Source organism: Emydura macquarii, unplaced genomic scaffold (assembly GCF_026122565.2).
Source record: "Emydura macquarii macquarii isolate MOO-44397 ecotype Brisbane River unplaced genomic scaffold, CSIRO-AGI_Emac_v2 contig_1876, whole genome shotgun sequence".
In the NCBI taxonomy this organism is placed as follows: domain Eukaryota; kingdom Metazoa; phylum Chordata; order Testudines; family Chelidae; genus Emydura; species Emydura macquarii.
The window spans coordinates 20,208,500-20,229,510 of record NW_027132013.1 but is presented as its reverse complement, the minus strand read 5'-3'; the positions used below and the strand labels follow the sequence as shown (position 1 = coordinate 20,229,510).

General features: G+C 42.5%; 1 protein-coding gene across 1 annotated transcript in view; it reads left to right on the top strand.

Moving 5' to 3' along the window:
- The first annotated feature begins 15,722 nt into the window (after positions 1 to 15,722).
- Positions 15,723 to 21,011, top strand: part of DPF3 (double PHD fingers 3) — a 105,446-nt gene continuing 100,157 nt past the window's right edge. Inside the window, exons 1-2 of the mRNA XM_067558113.1 lie at positions 15,723 to 15,784; positions 16,134 to 16,294. Coding sequence (XP_067414214.1) covers positions 15,723 to 15,784; positions 16,134 to 16,294 — 223 coding nt within the window. The remainder of the gene's footprint in view (positions 15,785 to 16,133; positions 16,295 to 21,011) is intronic.

Below are 21,011 nucleotides of genomic sequence, written 5' to 3'. Positions count from 1 at the left end.
CAACTTGACCCACTTAGTGGTGGCATGAATCCAGAATTTCTTGGTGCTGAGCATGAATGTACAGTGTTTCAGACTGATAACATCGTGACAGCTATGCACCATGCATCACAGTGCAGCATGACTTTCACTCCATCTTCACCTGTGGCTGCACCTCGTTTCATAAGGTTCCCTGAGAGGAGCTATGAACAGTGCAATGCGAAATGTAGCGGGCTGGTCCTGGTGTGTGTGCTCTCCCATTGCTCCCTCATATCTCTATGTATGTGAGCCTAAGAGAAAGGATACAAAGAGACCAAGTAAGAGGTTTAAAGCTACTCTATATGGGGCAGACTTGGAGGTCAAAAGGCTCTTTCCTGTCTGGAGATTGCTGACATCCTTATATAAATACAGTGGGCAAAATTTCATCTCTGGGTAACTCCAGCAAAGTCAGTGGAGTTACACCATGAGTGAATACAGACCAATGTATTTACTGTTGTTCTCCTTCTGTTACCTACTCTCTCCTTTCATTGGTCCTGATTTTTCACTGTCTTGTACCTTGTGTGCTCAAATACGTCTGTGCTAAGAGTGAAAATCAGAGTGGTTGCATTTTACATGTACTTTGCTCTCACTTTGCGTTGTAAGTGGTTACACAAAGTGCTTGGCAGTGGAGAATCAGGCCTGTTGTCTTGAGCCATTTGGGGTTTAGTTTTTGATCTCATATAGCTTGAACATGGGAGCCTTTGGCCCAATTCTCCCTTGCCTTTCACCTTGTAGTCACTGACACAAATGCAAAGCGGGTGTAAAACATTACCATTCTGATTTGGTAGCGCTTTAAACCTACTTTGTCCTGGTGTAAATGACTGTGCCAGGTGGAGGGCAATGGAGAACTGGGCCCCTGGTCTTCATATCTGTGTGCAAAGCATTATATGCATCTATATAAATCATTATTAAGAAAGATCCTGCAGGAGGAGGCCTGGAAGGCAAGCTTGGAGAAGTTCTCCTTGCAGAATTGACCTTACATTTTTCCATCTGAAGGGAAAGGGTCAGGATTTGTCCCCTGTGGAACTGCCAGTAACCTGAAAACCTCAGAGGCAAAGGATAATCTCGCAGTATTGCCACCCCAAGCATTTGTGAATGAGAGCCCTCAAAATCAGGAGATTGACTTATGAATAATGAAGATTTAACAAAAATAACAAAAATTGTTGTCTTCTGGTTCCTGAGCCTTTAGGGGGCATCAGCCCCAGTGAGGGCTAGAAACGTGCTTTACAGTTAATAAAGCAGGCTCTTTATTCCAGCAGATGGGCTTTCAGGAAAATACCAAATGTCATGAGAATAGCTATAAAATTGCAAGAGTTGGCAATGCTCTCTTCTCTTCCATCAGACAGCTTCCTTCTCTACTGGAGCCATGCTCCAAGGTCTTCCATCATCCTTTGCCACTCAGCTCCCTCACACCCCCTCAAGGGAGGTTCTTCAGTGCAGTGGGGCGATGGAAAATTTAACAACATGATGCTGTATTTACCTTTTTTGCTTGGGTGGGATGGGGGGATGATGCATGCATTTCCCCTCCTGCATCCTCCTTATGTGCCTTGTACACATGCTTAGACCTGTAGCGGCTCCTTCATGAGGTCTCTGAGGCAAAGGGGGAACGGGCTGCAGAGATGTTTGACTGCCTACTCCATGGTCTGGAGAAATCTGTGGTCAGAGGATCCCTTCTGTTTGTGGATAGTGGGGGAATGATAACCTGCCTATCCCCTCCAATTTTTGTGACCTTTATCAGACCACTTTCCCCTTCTCAAATCCTACTGGTGGTAGGACTGTTCCCTTCCCCCACATCCCTTCCCTCAGAGCTGTTTTCCTTCTGCTGCTGAATGTCAAGTGCTTTGGGCCTGCAGCCCTGATGGGTGTGTGTGTGGGGGGGGTGGGGGGGGGGTAGTGAGGACTTGGATCTACCCCTTGAGACAGAGTGGAGCCAAGACGGACGGGTTATTTTAAATTGTGTGGTGACAAGCTTTCCCCCCACTTTTTGTGCCTGGAGGATGGCTGGGGAAGTTCTTTTTTGTGCCAAATGCTTGGAATGTGGTTTTTCTCCTCTTCCTCCTTCTCTTTCAAGAGAGAGAGAACTTTGTGCTTTGAAATATGTTAATTCTGAACATAAATCCAGACAGTGGCAAAGCACTCACGGGATTGCGCACCTACTGGAGTGTAATGCAGGAAGAGCCACTCTCTTCTCCCCACCCTCTCATTCGACTATTTCTTGTGGCACAGTCCTGTTCCAATGAACGTGTGAATATATAAATGAGTGCATGTGTGTGTATGGGTTCGGTATTGTTACATGACTGAAAATAACAAGTGCTGTTTCTCCAAACTGATACAGCCAGACCATAGCACATGTGCAGAGGGCAATGGCTCATCCCATGTCAGTTCAGTTCAATGAGACTTTATTGGCATGGCAAGCAAGTGTTGCCAAAGGATAAAGAAAAGATAGAGACCTTTGACCTTGGGAGTTCCTCAATGCCAGCTGGTGGAGGGCACACCATACCATAGCTCACTTCAGGCCTGACACACTCATTGCCCCAACATACAGTTGTCATAATCTGTATCTAAAAGGTGTTGTTGTGTAAAGTATCCTTTGCAAACTGATAACATACTGGTGCATAAAGCCCAGTTTGCCCTAGACAAAGGAATATGTATTTACTTCTTTGACTAGCTTGATTGCAGAAGACAATGAAAAGTACATTTACATGTAAGGTAAACAAAGTCATCAAGCTAGTAAGTAGGGAAGATGACTGCTTAACGATCTTGATGGGGGATGGTGTCTGCACCCCTACAAGGATTCCTCGCTCTTGAAACAGAGACAATGAATGGGAGTGCTGGAATAAGCCGTGTTGGGGGTATGGTAGCACCCCCTTGCTTGAAGTGGTTTCCATCATATACAGGGTTTACAGTTTTGTTCAATGGCTCTCAGCACCCCCACTATAAAAGGGGAGCAGCACCTTTTGAGTTCATGAAAGGTGGATCCTCTTGGCCTTGGAGGCAAAAGTAGCTGGAAACTGACTATAGGTGAGAAACCTGCTCAGGCAAAGATTGTAATTTTCTGAAATTAATTTTTAGTCACTGGAAGCCATTTTGTTTTATTTTATTTGTAACCATACCTGTCTTTCATTCTTACCTTTTATCACTTAAATCTCTGTTCTTTGTTAATAAATTTATTCTTGTCTTATTATATCTCAGTGCTGTGTATTAAAGTGTAGATTGAGTCCTCAGATAACCTATCAGGCTAATGTGCATACTGTCTCTTTGGAAGCAGTGCCTTAACTTTGGTGAGTACCCCTGAGAGGGACTAGATGCTGCAGAGAGATATTTCTGGGGAAGTTGGCAATTGGGGTTCACTGTTTGTTATCTGCAAGGGCAGCTTTGCATTGGCAGAGTCCTGTAGAGTTTGCTGGCGTGGCAGACAAGCTGGTAGCAGCAGCAAAGCTCTTACTTGCTGAGGCTGAGAGGAGTAACAGGGTTACTTACAGTTCTGGATACCCCAAGAGAAATGTCACAAGACTCCCTTAGGTATCTGTCAAAGATGGCTATGGTCCACTCAGGATGCCTACACTGTACTTGGGGTTTGACCCTTTGTATTTATTTGACCTTACTGTGCATTTGTTAGCTGGTGGCAGTGTGCGATGTAGCACGACACTGTTTCTTCTTTCTCCCAGTTTTTTTCTTAGTTTTTTGATAAATTGTGTTTTATGATTCCTGATAATCTGAGGCAATATCTCATCGCGTCTGGAGTAGACAGCTGGGCAGACTCAAAAGAAAACACTTTCCCCCCATCCCCAGATTGGGGGTGGGAAGCAGCTGGCACAAGCCAAGAAGAATACACATGCACACCATGTGCTAGTGGCCCATGACTAGAGAGTGGACCGCAAAGGGGTATAGCACGGATGAGAGTGGGAGCATAGTGACTGTAGGGATGGGTATTTGCTAGATTATCGAGGGCAGCCCCAGAGCAAGCTGTGACTGTAAGAGTTTCAGAAAAGTACATACTCTGATACTATTGTTCCAGTGACTGGTGGTGAATTAGAATCTGGGAGGACAGAGAGGGAAATCGATTACATCGGGGGGGGGAGAGAGAAAGATGGGGGGATGGCAAGAGAGAAGCAGAGAGCTTGGGTAGAGCGTCCAACAAGGGTTAATAAAACACATGTTGACTGACTCAGAGAACAATAGCAGTAAAATAATAAAACTTGCCCTCAGATTAAAATAGCTCTTTTGATTGTGCAATACCATGTTCATCCTTCAGCTCTGAGTAATATAAGATCACTTCAGGAGGTATTTTAACCCTCTGGCAACACTTTACTGCTTGTGCCCTCAAACTCATCAATATTTGTGTAGCACTAAAACTCTTCTTTTTATCAACTTCACCAGCCCTTGCTGAGACAGCACTGCAGTCTGGGAAGAGCCGTCTGCTTCTGCCTTGAGAGATGAGATGAAAGGTTAGGGGGGTGGAAGGCAATAGAATGAGCCAATGCAGGTCAGGTTACTAGCGAATTCCTCATGCAAGATAAGTGGAAGGCCTCTGAAAGGTAATTATTGGAAAGCATAAATTCCTGAGATAACCTGTCCAGGAAGAAATACTGATGGGAGCAGAGGCCATGTGTTAAAGGCTAGCCGTCACTCTGGGGCATGGGTTATCCTTTCTCTCCTGTTTTTCTGTAACCTCTCCTTGCTTTGACAGCGAGTCTCATGGTTCTTTCCCTTCAGCTAATTGCTGTTCTTTTCCTGGCCCAGATTATGGAACATTCAGATGCACATCTCCATGCGATTACCAAAGGAACTGATAGAAAGGGAGACTCAGGGCTCAGGTCAACTGGGCACCAGTTTGCGCTTTATCTTTGATTATCACCCTTCAAGCTGTGTTAGTGAGGTCAGCATATGTGGCAAACTGGCCTGCTGCTCCCTTATTCTGTCAACTGATTTTGGTACAGAAGAACCTAAACTACATGAGGAGTGGGTTTTGGAATGTAGCAAAGACAATCCTGAATTGGTTTTCTGTTGTGGAATGAGCTCTTGTAAGTCTCTTGGAAGGAGAGGAGCCTGAACTGAGGAGGAAAGATATCACAAGACTGGAAGCCAAGATAAATGGGTTCTGTTTCTATATCGGCAACTGATTACTTGTATGGCCTTGGGCGAGTCATTTTGTATCTCTGTGTCTCTGTGTTCTGATCTGTAAAATGGGGCTAGAGAATCTATCCATCTCACATGGTCACTGTGAAAGCTAATTACTTTTGTAGCCTCCAGGCTTGACTCTTGCAGTGCACCTGGGAGGCTTTAAAGAGGTTCAGCAGGTCAACATCACCACAATACCCAAGCATACCAGGTCCTGATACAGAAACACAGTGAAGCACATGCTAACATCCATCCCTATTCAGCAAAGCACTTAAGCATTTGCTTAGACTGGACTTAAGCACATGCTTAATTAACTGCTTTGCTGAATTGGGGCCTAATATCTGATCATCATCAAGGTCCCAGCTTTGACCTTCAAAGGATGGGCAAAGCCTGAGTTGTCTCAAAGATCTTTTTGTCCCTCCATGATTGGGATCTACCTTTACAACTGAAATTATAAGAACAATGGATTAAAATGGGTGGGGGCCTGAAGTGCTGGAGCCAGGGAGAGAATCTCCATGGCTCATGGCTACCAAACTCCTTTCCACAAAAGTGACATCAAGCTTTGCCATCTTCCAAATAACATGCAAGACCAGTCTCTTTTTGCCTTAGCTTTTCTACAGTAATAACTGTCCGCAGTAGAGTAATTGAATCAATAGATAATAGTGGGAACAGGAAGAGAGAAGGGAAAAAAACAACAGAACTGACTCGCACAGAGAAAGTAGGGAGTGAATCAAACATAAATTGAATTTTTGTTGACTTTCATTTATGTAAAGTGTGGTGTGTTTGTGTATTTCTTCTTGGCTTGTGCCAATCAGCTCCCACTTAATGCATTATATATACCTAGAAACAAAATATACAGGTGCTTTTAACATGCTTAGAGAACCTCAGAATTTAATCATTGTATATGGGCAAAAGACTCCTGTGCCCACGTAGAATGTGGTCTGGGTTCAACTCCAGCATGCACCCCAGGAACTGAAGATCCTGTTCTAGAACTCTGAGTTCTCCAGATTGCACTCTTAATATTCCTCTTTCTGTAGGGAACAATCCTGCACTGGCATGAGATGACTCAATATGTCTCTTCCATCTCTAACATTTATGATTCTATTTGATGGAACAGTAAGAACTGTATGGTAGTGGAATATCCACTATCTGTTGGACTTCTGCCTGTAGATAAAATCACTTTTGGTGGTGGGAGGGAAATTTGATTCCAAATGCCCCTCATGATGTTCTTCTGCCTTATTTCACTATTATATTTCGTGCAAGATATGGCCACATAATATGAGTCAAATGCAACCCTTGTGTAATTCACTCAAGTATTTGGAGTCACATCAATAACAGAGTTGTCTCTGTGTGATCAAAAGAAATAATAAATAAAAGAGGCATAACCTTTATTACCTACACAAAGGATGATTTTTGAGAGAGCAGAAAATTTAATTTTCAAACATAAGTATTTGTTGTTGTGATAATAATAGCTAGATGGAATATGTTTTATTGTTTTGTTATATATGTTTATTGTATTAATTATGATGAACCATGGCAAAGGAACTGCAAATTATATATCTTCAGAATTAGTGGACTGTTTTTAAAATATTTTGTCTGAGGTTGAATTTTTTGCTTTTTCCAAGGCTAAACTCAGATGCAAAATAAATTCTAATTATTAAGCTTCTGTGAATGTATTCTGTATCTATATATTACTTGATTGCAACGGTTCCATTGAGCTGCTAGTGTTTTCATTGCAAAGTAATTAGCTGGGGTGGGAGGGACAGAAAGTACTTTGTTAACTGAGTCAATTTGCTCCCATACTTGGTGTTGGTTGTACAATAGGAGCATGACTCTCCACTGCTTTGCTTCACTTTGTGATCACTTTCACCTGCGCAAAACAGGTATGAAACTCTACTGTATAAGAATGGTTTTAAAGTGACTAAAAAAGAGGCAGCACAATGGAAAAGCTATGACCCTATTCATTCAAAGTCTTGTGATGAGAGAGGCACCTGAAATGTTAGCATAATTACAAATTTGTATGATGGGGAAGCCCAACAGAAAAATCTGCACTGCTTTGCAAGTAGCATAGTTATTTACACCAGTGCAAAATTCTACCAATCCGAGTGAATGGCATTTTACAACCACATAAATAACTTTCATAGAGTTTCATATAGTTTAAGATCAAAAAGGACCATTAGATCATCTAGTTTGATCTCCTGTACATAACAGTCCAATAATTTTTACACAGATATGCCTATATTCATTCCAAAGACTTTAGTTAGACTAAAGCATTTCAGTCCTCAGGAAATTAAACTATAAAGGTGGAAGACAATCACAGCTTGTATCTTCAAAAAGGGCTTACAGTCATCACTAAAGTAATCCATACCAGTGAGGCAGACTAGTAGTATTAGCCCCTATAGTGCCGGTAGGGGAACTGACACAAAGAGAGATTAACTGCCATGTCCATGGCCACTGAGGGAAACTGTAAGAGCCAGAATTAGAATCCAAGTCTGATGCCTTCTGATCATGTCAGACCAGCAGACCACACTTCTTACTGGTTCAAATTCCTCCCATTCCAGGCTGACGAGATGGAAAAGACAAGCCCAGCATGGGAATTCTTGACTGTAAGAGTTAGATGGAAAGACTTTGCTTTTTACTGAATCTGGCCCTAGATTTGTGATCATATGGAGTTCCTCAGAGCTAAGGAGACTTCTTATGCTCCTGAACCTCTGCTGCTTGAAATGTTAAGCCCCCATTTTGAAAAAAAATTTCTCTTGGATGCCAATCATTGATCATCCTTTTTTGGTGCTGAAGGTTTCATTTGTTCGCATCTTTAGTAATTGAAAGAGAGAGCGCATGACCCGAGGAGATTAGCACCAATCTGAATTTTGGTTGCTATCTTCAGCTACAAAAGGGGTCTAGTCATTCTCTTATCCACCTGTTGTTAGTTTAATTGGATGATCCGGCACCTCTTTAAAACAGGATATTTGGCCTGAGAGAGAGAAAATAGATACTCTGAGAAACTTTCAAGGAACAAGCCACTGAGATTAACCTACCTGGTCACTGTGCTGAGTTTAGTAGATCAATGCAGATTATACACAAAGTCTGCCTCTAGAACATCCCAGGTACTCTGTTTTGTGGTGTGGAGACTATCACCTGCCCTGAAGGATGGAGGGAGGAAGGGGCAATGCAGATAAATTACTACTGCTCAAAGCCCAATGTCCCTGAATATTGCAAAGAAATTTATCTTCTGAACTAACTCAAGTGACTATTGAAGGTCATTACCTCACATGTAATAATAATAGCAGTGCCTAGCTAACAAACTTGAATGTTAACGCTTTGGTGCTGAATAATGTACTGCATTCATCCCAGAAGCATTAGCTTGCATCGTAGCCTGATGTTCCTTTCTTTTAAACGGAGATGCTTCTGAGACACATATACCTTCCTGACAGCAGTGGTGGGACTAAACAAATCTGTTTCACATGCTGCATTTCTTGCTATGCCTCCATTTGTAGTTATCCTTGTGCAGCCATCTTGTTTATGTAAGGCAGCTGAAATTTCAAACTGGATTAAAATATAACCTGTGAATTTGTAAAAAACAAAAAAAAAAAAAACAAACCAACATTCAAAATTCAGATCAATGAGTAGTGTGTTCAGTCTGTGGGCCAGATTCTCTGGTATGATCCAGCTCTCTAGCATCACTCAGGCAGCACAGAGGGGCTGGATTCTCATAATTAATGGCCAACAGAATTCCCCTCTAGAAGGGCAAATGTCCACTGGCAAAAACCTATAGGAGGCATGCTGGGGATGGATGCATGTTAGAGGCATGTGAGTGCAAGTTACACTGATCTTCCACTGGCGTAATGTTCCTTAGGTTCTTGTGCCAATGGTGTAAATTAGAACAGCTTCTTGGCTACTCTAAAACTTGGGCTGAGCTGGTAGTGAATCAGTAAACTGTAATCAACTTTCTGATGGCCACCTCAATCTCCTGTCAGGAACAATGTACAGCACTTGGCACAATGAGGCCCCCACTGTGATGGGACATTCAGGCATTTCTACAACACAATTTAGTATTTTTCCTACATCCGTATACTGCTTTGCAATCTGATATATAGACTAAAATATACATGCTCAATCCACGGAAACAATATATAGGGGACATCTGTTTTTTCTATCAGTTTTCCTCCCAGGCCCTACAGCACCAAAGAGCAGGTTGCAAATGTCTTAAGAAATCATGGCTGGATTAAAAATAGATGTCTGACTCCTATGCTGTGGAAAGTTGCATAAGATTCCGTGTGTGTAGCAGAGTGAAAGAAGCCAGGTTCATATTTAAAATCCAAAAGAACCTATTTTGCAAAAAGATCAGGTCATTCCATGGCCTTTCTGCAAATGTCTACTTTGCCATTCTCAAACGCCATTTGAGGATCTTGCATAATGCCCTCACCTCTGTACCATAGCATCCCCCAAAGAACCTGATCAGAAAAATATCTGATGGTGTATCAGACCATAATTAAACTAAGAAGAATAGATGACTGAGTACTCCTCTGGGCTGTTCTCGATGGATTTTATAATCCATATGCAGTACCTAAATACTATGATGACAGGCCCTTTAGAAATGCTGATAGGTAGGTTAGATAGATTAGCACCCCCCCCCCCAACAAACAAAACAACACAAAACAAAACAAAACAAAAACCCTACCTTTGTTGGACCAAGTGTGATAGATATCCCAAAATCCTACAGCAGAATCTGAGAGTAAAACAGAAAGCCTCGGAATTCACAGATTTGACTCAAGTCAGCTGAGTTTGTACAGAAAGCCATAGCCTTTAGGACATCACACAAGATCCTCAAATGATATATGAGGGTGTGAATATCATCTGAGAGTGGGAAGGGTATAAATCTTTCTTATTTCTTTTGAGATGGTGTTCCAGGGCCATGAGCCTGTTGTTAAGAAGGTTCTGTCTCTCTTAAATTGATTCTTGGGCTCCGTTAAGCACAGTGTTCTAGATGATTGCAGCTGCTGTGATGTAACTGGGAAGCAGAGGCCGTTTCTGAAATGGCATGATCCTATCCCATTATGAACTTTGTAAATCAGCACCAGAACCTCAGAATGGATCTTGACATGGAGCTAGTGCTTATATGACTTCTTTAGCTTGCTCTGCATAGGAGATGGGCTGCCATGTTATGTACTAACTTGTTCTTCTTTGTGAACTTACCTAGGCCTGTGTAGAGTGAGTCACAAAAATCCAGCTGGAGGTGATGAAGATATAAATTACTGTGATCAGACCATTGTTTGGAAGGAATAGAATGGAGTCCTCCTGTTAGTTAGAGACAGAGGAAGGCACTTCTGGTGACTGCTTCCATTTGATTGTCCATGTTAGTGACGGTACAAGGCCTTGGAATCCTAACTATCATAGCTTCTTAGTTCCTCAGAGCATTTCTTGCTTCCAGCCAGCTTCACTTCATTCTTGCCTAGGTTCCAGCTGAGTCAGCTGTTTTTCCTTTTTTGTACCCTCCTTCATACACTGAGATATCTGGGAGCCTGCTGTCTGTGTTAGGTGAAAAGGGTACATAGAGCAATATGTGAATATATTGCTGACATTGTAGCCCACGTCATCTCACAATATCCCCTAAGATTCTGCATAGATGTTAAATAGAAGTGGTGACAGGAGGGAGCCCTGTGGCACTCTGCACATCAGAGCCTTTAGAGGAGGAGCAGCTGCCCATCATGGGTCTTTTGGGATCTGTTGGAAAGGAATGAGTGTAGCCAGCTTTGCACATTTCTTTCATTGTATGCCAAGATAAGCAGTTGAGTCAGCAGTACCTCATGATCAGCAGTGTCAAAGGCAGCTGATAGATTGAGTAGTATCAGTGTGATTGAGTCACCTCTGTCCATCTCCATGAGGAGCCCCGAGGCCCCATTGCTGCTTCATTTCCATACTCTGCTATGCAGTCAGGTTGGGAAAGTCCACATTATCTGCTAAGGTTGTGTTGCTGGAGTTGATTTATCACTACTTGCTTGAATCTTGCCAAGTTTTGAAACTGGATGGTAGTTAGTCAGGTCACTAGTGTCAAGTATTGGTTTCTTGAAGAGTTTCAGGTTTAAGTATTATTTTCAATTGCACTCCTTTGCCCTTGCAATGATACTTGGTCTTAAAATATGAGTAGAGCCAAAAAGTATAGAAAATAAAATCTCTTTTGGCATTCTGCTGATCTTGGGAAGGACAGTGAATTCTCTGTACTTAAGCACACCTAGGGACACTAGCAAACCTTTGGAAAGGAAAGGTTGCTTGTTTCTCTCAGATAGTTAGTAATCTCTCTTTTTATTTTCATTTTAACATCTCCGTTATTTGTAATGAGCCCTTCTGTAGTGGGAAACGATAACTGCAGAAGAGAAGGGCCTGACCTCTGTGGGACTGGATCCAATCCATCTTTGAATGTGGAGGTACCTAGGGTCTGGCAAGAATCTAAGAGCTGTATTTTAATGGCATAACGTTTCAGGGTGCGATGAGCACATGTGATCACTTCTGGGATTGGCTGGCTGTATGTTTATAATGAGTATTCTCATCCCTTCTTTTCTAATCTGAGATGTGACAGGTGCTGAAGAATGCTCTAAATTATGCCCATCTTAGAGCTATTCTAGCAGGTAGGGATCGTCAGCATGCACTTACCCTCCTGCAATGTACCCTGTATCAGGGCAGGATGGAAGGGAGTGGCATAGAGCTGCTGCGCTGGCTCTATGCCAACCTGGGCTTTCACAAATGCAAGAGGAATTCTGAGGGATGTTAAGGGACGCAAAGCAGCCCGGGTGTAATGTAGGATCACTGTCTTTAATAGTGACCCAGGGCCTGATCTAATTCTCGCTGTTTGTTTGTATTAATGTAGTACCTAAAGAGCTCCCCATCTGAGATGGGGGCTCATTGTGCTAGGTGCTGTACAGACAAATAGTATCTGACCATTTCTGCCTTGAAAGATTTACAGTCTAAATAGACAAGACAGACAAAGGTTGCGAGAAAGGAAGGATGATTATCCATTGACTTCAATCGGAGTTAGATCAGGCTGTGACTGATGAGCAGAACATTTTCATTTCTCAGCATTTAAAAGGACATTGATAGAGATCACAGGACTTGATTCTCCACTCTGTTACATGGGTGTTATGCAAGGCTGGATTAATGCAGGGGCTTTTGGGGCTTCAGCCCAGGGCCTTGGGCTAATGGGGGCCCCGGCAGGACCTGCGGGTAGAGAGGAGAGCTTGGCAAATTGGTGTGACTGCGCTTTGGGGGACCCCGCTAGTGGTGTATGGGGAGGACGTGGGCCGGGGGGGTGGGAGGGAGTGCTGGCCTGGGCGGGCGCAGGCTGGGCCCTTGGAGGAGGAGCCGTCCACCCGCTGACACAGGCAGCCAGGGGCTGCTGGGCTTTACGGCAAGCACACCAACCCCAGCCCTGGGCCCACAGGAGAGTGAATCCAGCCCTGGTGTTATGCCAGTGACATTCCACTGAAGTTGGTGTAATTGTATCAGCATAACATCAGTGTGTAGAGAGATGAGAAGCAGATCTTACATATTTTATGAGTGGTTTTCCTAACCTTTGTTCCTAATTATACCAAATGATTAAACCTGAAAGAATTTTTACAATGGAATTTATTTTTCACTATTAATGTGGTTTACTTACTTTTTATTCTTCATTGAACTTGGTCAATGAAACTAGATTGCTCCATTAAGTTTAGCTTAAGTCACTTCAGCTCTCTGTTTCCTCTCCCACCCTTTGTCTGTCCTATCTATTTACACTGTAAGTTCTTTGGGACAGGGGTTGTCTCTCACTTACGAGTATGTACAATGCCTAGAACAATGGAGTCTTGATCTCCTTTGATGCCTCTAATACTAATAATATTACTTTTTGGTTTTCCTGCATAAGCAAAACGTTGTTATGCTTGGACGGCAGCACTGGAGAAGATGTTTACATTAAATAAACTGCTTTCAATTACATTTCTTTACAAATGTAATGAAAATTCACAATGGGCCGAATTCACTCCTGTTGTAATTCCAGGGAAGTCCAATGTTAAAACAAACAAAACAACAAAAAATGTAATTGTAGGTCAGTGAAGTAGTTTTCCATTAAGATGCAACTGATGTAATAAAATGTTGCTTTGCTTTTCAGTGTCAATTATTCTGCATATTTTCAGCCTTCAGAACCAGAGCTGGGGTCAGACCTCTACCATGGATCCCCACTTCTCCAAAGTTATGAGTCATTTGGAGTTAGGTTTTGATTCAGCTCATCATAAAAGAGCCAACTGTGAAGTTTGAATCTGGATCCAAACCTCCCTAAATTTCAGAGGGATTGGATCCAAGGTTCTGCTTTGGACCCACATCTCAATTAATGAATTACCTTTTTTATAAAAGAGAAAAAACTCTCATTTAAAAATAATGACAGTTGGTGTAAAATATCTAGTCTTCAGCCAAACATAACTCTCAGTGGAGTTACATGAAGGATGAATTTGATCCACTAGTCTGTCAGCTTCTATTGATCATAAAACACATTTCAGTTTTGGAAAACTTTTCTTCCCCCTGTAGGAAAATCTAAATTTTAGGCTTAAACCTAAATACTTGACAATGTCACTTTAAGCCAAATATTTAACATTCAAAGATTTACAGTTATTTTCAGGCTTACAGCAGAATGGAAACTGAATTAGTCTCCAGCTACGGCTCCTATCCTGGTTGCTGTAGTTTATTCTGTTGAGTTTTGTTAATACAGAATGCCGGTAATGCTCATATTTCATTGGAGGTTGAGGGGGGTAATTCTTAATACACAGAGAAGCTGTGCAGTGGCTGACAGTTTGTTTTCATCCAGTTTCTACTCTTTGTTCTATAAAGACCTCAGTGTGACTGAACATCCCTTGTTTAACATAGGAAGGAATTTGATTTAGCATTGCTGATATTCAAGTGTTTGTGAGAAGAACTGTTAATTTTTGATCAATTTGAGTTTCCTTGTTACTGACTTTGATTACACAAATGTACATGAAAGGCAGCTTTCATTATAGCTTTTAATAAGCTTTCATTTCTTTTCAGTCAATCTCCTCGTATATATGTGCAGCTATTTTTTCTCTGAAAACGGGGACCGGGTATTGTCTTCCTGTGATCTGTGTGCAGAGAAGATCCTGCTGTATGCAGAGCTCTTTCTGCATGGACTGTACATCCACATTACTGTCCTCTCCCTTCTTCAGTTCTGCATGGAAGGGGCCACACCCGTATTGGTTATGGGGCCAGTGGACAGAAGGGGAAGATGAGGCTGAGAGGGGCTACATTCACGTTATTTGCTACAGGAAGCAATTTGACAACAATCCTCAGAAAAGCTGTTGCAGCTTGAGGCTGGATCAGCTGTTACGTGTAGCCCCTATATCTGTCACCTTCTTACTGGCTGCTTTCCCTCTGTCCTCCACTTTTGCTCCTTTGGCATGCAATTTTTTCTCCTGTTGCAGACTAATGTATGTCAAATTCAGTGCAAGTCATGCTACTTTACACTTACACCTATTTTCTGATCAATGTGCACCCTTAACAAGTAACTTATACTGCTATTTATGTCACCGCTGAATTTCATCCATTAGGATGAAGGCCAGCTTCAGGGGTATGTTGTGGTTGCTTTGCTGAGCTTGACAGCTGATCTGTGTCATCAAAGCTGAATAACATACTTGGGAATCTGGCCCTACATTGTTGAAAGCATGCTCTTCTTGCTTTTAAAGAAGCTGTAACTAGGAGATTTTGGCTATCTCTGGCATGCAGGGTTTTTGTTTTTGTTTTTTGTTTTTGTTTTTTTACCATTCTCTGTAGAAGCCTAAGGGTTCACAAAGTTTGGAACAAATGCCTATTTATCAAATAAAGTATACGATAATGAGAAGTCTCTCTAGCTATCATCCCGCCTTTATAGACTCAAAACAAAGGATTTACCAGGCTGGTAAGTCTAGTATCCTACTTCCTGGCCAGTGCCCTTATGGGGCAAGGGGTAGATTTCTTTCTTGTCCCTTGCAGTGATCACCTTGTACCATGATGAACATAGTAATATGTTTCATTTTTATAGTGCCAGTCATCTGAAGGACCACAAGCACTTTACAACTATGGGCTAACACGTTAAATCAACCCAAACCCTTAATGTGCAGCTGGGCTGGGCTGGGCTCTCCTCTCCCCCTGATTATTCTATCTATGAGCACAGATAATGAGTCCCTATTGCTAGCTCAGGGGACATATACCCATAAACAGGCAATTCATGTGTCTCCCCTCCAGGACCAGCCTTGGAGCAGAGGTATGTGGATACAGGTTTTGAAGGGGAGTTCTTTTAAACTGGGCCAGTGTTTTTAATGCAGCTTTTCAGCTGTTAAAAACATACTGTGGAAGTTGCCCAACAAAACTATGCGTTCACTTTCTGTGCTTGATTTGAATTGGCAAGCTAGGAGTGAAAAGCTTTGTCTCCCATTACCCAGAGGCATCTATTTTCCTGACTAATGATTGCCTTATCCATAAGGGTCTGTATACACTGCAGTTGGGAACAAGCTGCCCAGCCTGGCTAGACAGACTCGTGGTAGTGGGGCTTGTGCTGGCATGTTAAAAATAGCAATATGGATGTTGCTGCACTGGTTGAGGCTTGGACTAGCCACCTGAGTTCAACCCAGGGGACCAGGTGAGTCTGGTGGCTAGCCCAAGCCTCTGCCAGTGCAGCAACATCCATGCTGCTATTTTTAGCATGTTAGCCTGAGATCTGTTAGTGTGGGTCTGTCTCTGTAGGCTGGGAGGCTCGCTCCCAGCTGCAATATAGACACACCTTCAACGACTAATCTTTTTATGACTCTTTACTACTCTGTTTGCCTCAGTAACACACTGTGCCAGCAAACACCTCAGTTTAATACATGGATTTGAGGAAGGTATTTCCGCTCATCCATTTTTAATTGACTCCCGTGTCCCCTCCTTTCCATGATTCGTTCAGGGAGGTCAAGGCAATCTCTTACTCTCTGCTCTTTTCCTCTTGGCAGACTTGGGGACCAGTTCTACAAAGAAGCCATCGAGCACTGCCGCAGCTATAACTCTCGGCTGTGTGCCGAGCGCAGCGTCCGCCTCCCCTTTCTGGATTCACAGACTGGGGTCGCTCAGAACAACTGCTACATTTGGATGGAGAAGAGGCATCGGGGACCAGGTAGGCAGCACTCTATGCACATGTGTATGGAGGGCAGGCCACTGAGCCCTCCTGGGGTTTAGTTACTAGAAACTCAAACCTGTTAAGGGCCACACACAGAGGAGAAGCTGCCTAAACCTCCTGGCCTGGAGGGATTCCCTTCAGTAACTTCAGAAAATGGATCCTAGTTATTCTTTCTATTGCTTGACATAGTAGTTTCTAATGCTGCATCATCACAGCTCCTTTATTGCTATTGATCTGAGTCAGTTGCATAATAGAGGACCTCTATCCAAGAAAGTCATGGAAATCTTCTAAAGGAGGGAAGAGTCTCTCACATTGTTGTTATACTGAGGATGAAGAACCTCATTTCTCCATAGGAAACATAAATTTAGGGAGAGTCTTATCTATTTAAATTCATTTTGCTCTACTGATTAGAGTAGGGGACCAGTAGTTAAGAGTTCTAGATTTTGTTCCCAACTCCGCCTTGGACAGATCACTTGGTCTTCACCTCCGTGTCTCAGTTTTTCCATCAGTGAAAGGAGGATAAATGTCTTCATAAATATGTTACTAGGGTGATAGGGCCTGATCCAAAGTCCACTGAAGTCAATGGAAAAACCTCCATTGATTTCAATGGGCTTTGGATCAGGCTCTAATTTCATTAATGCTTGTAAAGCAGACTGAGATCCTTACATGGAAGTTAAATTATTATCATTGAGTCAACCCTAAGCACCCTACTCTGACAAAACTCCCACTTAAGTCATTGAGAATTTAGGCAGATGCATTATTTGTTGAGAAAATAGAATATTTGACACTTTGCTCTTTGCTAATTGTTTGGCTTTTTTTCAATATTTGGGTTAAAGACACAGAATAAGAGGGGAACACACAAAAATTACAGTGTGGGGTTGATTATCCATGTACCTGTGTGGGAGGTGTACACAATTATAAATAATTAGGGTTCTGGATAACTGATGAAGTTTTTAGTTTAATAGACATGGGAGGATATAGCTCTGTTTTATGGTTGGATAATGGAGGTTGTGCTGTCTCCTTAACTAACGTGATTCATTTTAAAGTCAAAATAACGTTTTGTATAATTTTTGTTTTATGGATTTCCTTTTTCCGTAAATCATTTACAATGAGCAAAAATGAAATCATGCCAAGATGGGGGATAAGGGGCAGGGACGGAAGCGGTAAATGTGGGTCTGTCAGGCGGAATCTGATTTGTAATAAGGGACAGAATCTAGGTGTGCAGTGCTAGCACCACATCCTGCTTACTTACTCTTGTGAGTAGTCCCACTGAAGTCAATGGGATTACTTGTGGAAGTAAAGTGAGTTGGCTTTGGTTCTTGGGTTTGCAGCTGTGGAGGGAGTGGACTGATAATGTTCAAATCAAACTCTGTAGTGATGATTTTGCAGAATAGCGGAAGGAAGCAGGCTGGCTTCCCTCATTTTAACCCCACTTTTTTCATATGTTTCAGCAAACCTATCTAGCTGCTTAAGTGGCTATAGAATCTGAATGCCCCAAGTATTTCAGAAGAGAAATAACAATCACTCTTGCTCTTTTTTCCTTCCTAGCCCGTGGAAGAAATGTCTGGATTAGTTTCTAGCTCTTGGGTTTTGGTCTGTGTTCATGTGCATTTTGTACACGTGCAGGTTGAGGGAAAGCTAAGTCAAAGACATGAGTTTTTGCATTTCGTTCCTTTTGTGGGGAGGTCCTCGGTCATTTGTATTTCTTGTAGTAGCCAGTTCCATAGTCTTGGGATTGTGTGGACTGATCTTCTCTCTGCGACTGGCCAGCTGTGGCAGATGGGGCCATAGCCTGCCCAGGGACATACAGAGGAAACAGTCCCTACATTCAACCAAGTTCAGGGACTGGAATTTTCCCTAGTTATTTCATAGGGCACAGAATGGGGGAAGCTTCTTGCACTGTTCCCCAGCTGCATACCAGGATTAAGGGTTGGTGTATATATAAAAATTAATCCAGAATAAGGCATGGTGTGAATTTAAAGCAGATTAACTATTCCCAAATAATTCCATGTGTGGATGCTCTTATCCTGGAATAAGATTGCCTTACTCCAGAATAGATTAATCCATTTTGATAGTGAATTCAGCTAATTTGGAATAACATACACTTATTCCAGAATGAGATCGTCCACACATGAATTGATAGGGAATGGCTGTTCCAGAATACCACCTGCTGTCTCACCCCCACCGCATGTAGACAAGTCCTGAGGCTAGGGTTGGCCCTAACTAGTTAAACCTCACAATATCCAAAGTAAGACCAGCTCTGAGGAAAGGATATGTGGGAGTTATTTCACCCACTGCAGAAATAAAAGCTGTTTTATTAGTGCACAGCAACACTAAATAATCTTTTAGGATAAGTGCTGACGGATGGTAGTACCTTATCCATTTAAAACCGCAGGGGGAGTTTGGGTAGGCAGAATGTAGTTACCTGAGCTGGAATTTGTCCAGGACGCTGGGGCTAAACCTTCCTTCACAAAAAGTCTCATGGGATCTTTAATGACCACAGCTGGTTTTGTTTCATCTGAAAATTCCCTGTTCCAGAGAGATTATGCTTTGGCAAAACAAGCTGATTTTTGATTTTTTTGTTAATGTCTGTTCCTGCAGTTTCTGGTTATGAGTGAGATATCGCTATTTTTATCCATTTGAACTCACTCCCGTATAGGCAGGTATGCATTTATTATATGTAGAAGCCAGATGCTGGTGGGAGCATACGCTAAAAGGATGGCACAAGGCAGCCTTTTATCAGACACACTGGCATCTTGGTATTTATGAGGAATCATTGTCTAGTGTCTGAAGCATAGGTCTGGGAGCCAAGAGAGCTAGCTTCTTTGCCCAGTTCTGTCACTAACTCACTGTCATCTTGGGCAATTCTGTCTACCTTAGGCCTAACCACATGAGACATTTAACATTGCCATGCTTCAGTTTCCCTATCTATGAAATGGGGACAGTAGCATTTCCCTTTCTCGCATGGCTGTGGTGAGGACTGATTAGTGGTGGGATGTGTTTTGTTTAGAATTTAAATAGGCTGAAACCTCCTGTATCCACATCAGCTATCAAACCTGAGGCTTTTTAAATTTAAATTATAATAATTTAGAAAGAAACTAAGCATCCATTCTCCCACATATTCTCTCTGCTGTGCCTTGATGTTATTAGCTCATTTAGTGCTCCCTTGGGTCTCTCTGAACCATCTATCTCTTGTAGTCCCGTTGTGATGGGACACAGCATCTATCTGTGGTGTGGAACATCGCCATTTCCAGGCTGCACACACTGTGCTCTTGGTAATATTGAACAATGAGAATTCTCCATCCTCCCTGTAGTGTCTGGATTGTGTGCACTGCTTTGCTTTGTACTGTCCTTCGCTTTCCCCATCTCTAACCTGAAGCATTGTGTGCAGGCAAACAGGAAAGATCCAGAACCTCCTTTCACTTATGCAGGGTTTAAAAAGGGAGGGGAGAGTCAGAAGCCCTATGTATAAACTTGGTTTCTTACAGCCTTCTTCTAAAGGAGTCAGAAGGCTGTTTCTCATGACAAACCATTTAGGGTTAATTTCACACAATAGCACATAACTGCCTCCCTCTTTTCCCTTCCTCTCCATGCCTTTCACACAAGCTTTGAGTTATGACTCTTCTACACTAATGAGATAAACAACATAACTCACTGCAGGTCCTGCTATTTCCTCTATAAGCAAATGGTTGGAACCTTCTGTGGTTGCCCTATAAGGCACAGGAGTGCCAGACAATCCAACAAGTGTTAGAGAGGGCAAGAACTGCACATGTTTCACCATGGGCACAGGCAGAGTCAGGATATAGAGAGAGGTTCAAAGCAGATGTAAAAGGGCATCTCTATTGCCACCTCTTCCACAAAAAATGACCAAAGGTTCACACTTCACTTATGTCATCATAGATTGGTGGTCGGGGGTGGGGGGGGGGGCAATGATGTAAATCTTCTCCCTTTAAAACGGTATCAAATCTATTTGGATCAAGTGAAAGTTTGTTTAGTGGCTGATTGAACACTGCTGAGCAGGGATTTATTGAATAGCAGAGGAGGGCTCCCCTAAGAAAGTTCACAGGATCAGTTTGGAGGCCTGCGGGAGCTTATCTGAGTCCATCTGGTATCAGGATTGGGCCTTCCTGCTTCCAGGTGTGCTTTTAGTATTTTGGTGTTTTTTAGCTTTTAGTGAGAACCTAAAAATGCTGATTTGTGTGAGACTGAGAAACAATTGAACCAAAGCTTTTAAAATCTTTAAAATAAAAAAAAGATTAGGTTTTGGGCAAAAGCTCAGGTGTAGGATTTTACCCAAATCCCATCCCAAGGGGACAGGTCAAGGAGCCTGATTCTCCTCTCTCACCATTTTTCACTCCAGAGTAAGGCCGTGAATGACTCTTGCACAGGGCATGTTTGGGGGAGAGTAAAACTCCTTGTATGCCTTCTTACCCCCTCAGTGACGCAGCTGACAGCCAGTCACAGTCAACACCTTAATAATAGCAATTTTTGAATACTGGTTTATGTTTATAAAGCGCCTTGAAGAAGTATGTCAAGCACTATAGAAGAGCTAGGCAATTCATAGTGTCTTTTCTTCCAAAGTCAACCATAGACTATACACTTCCCACTGAAATGCAGCATTCTCTGAGGCAGGGAAGGGAAGTTGTTGTTAAAGCCACCAGAGCCAATCCCCATTCCTACAGAAGGTGTCAATCTATGCGGGGTAGACAAGAAT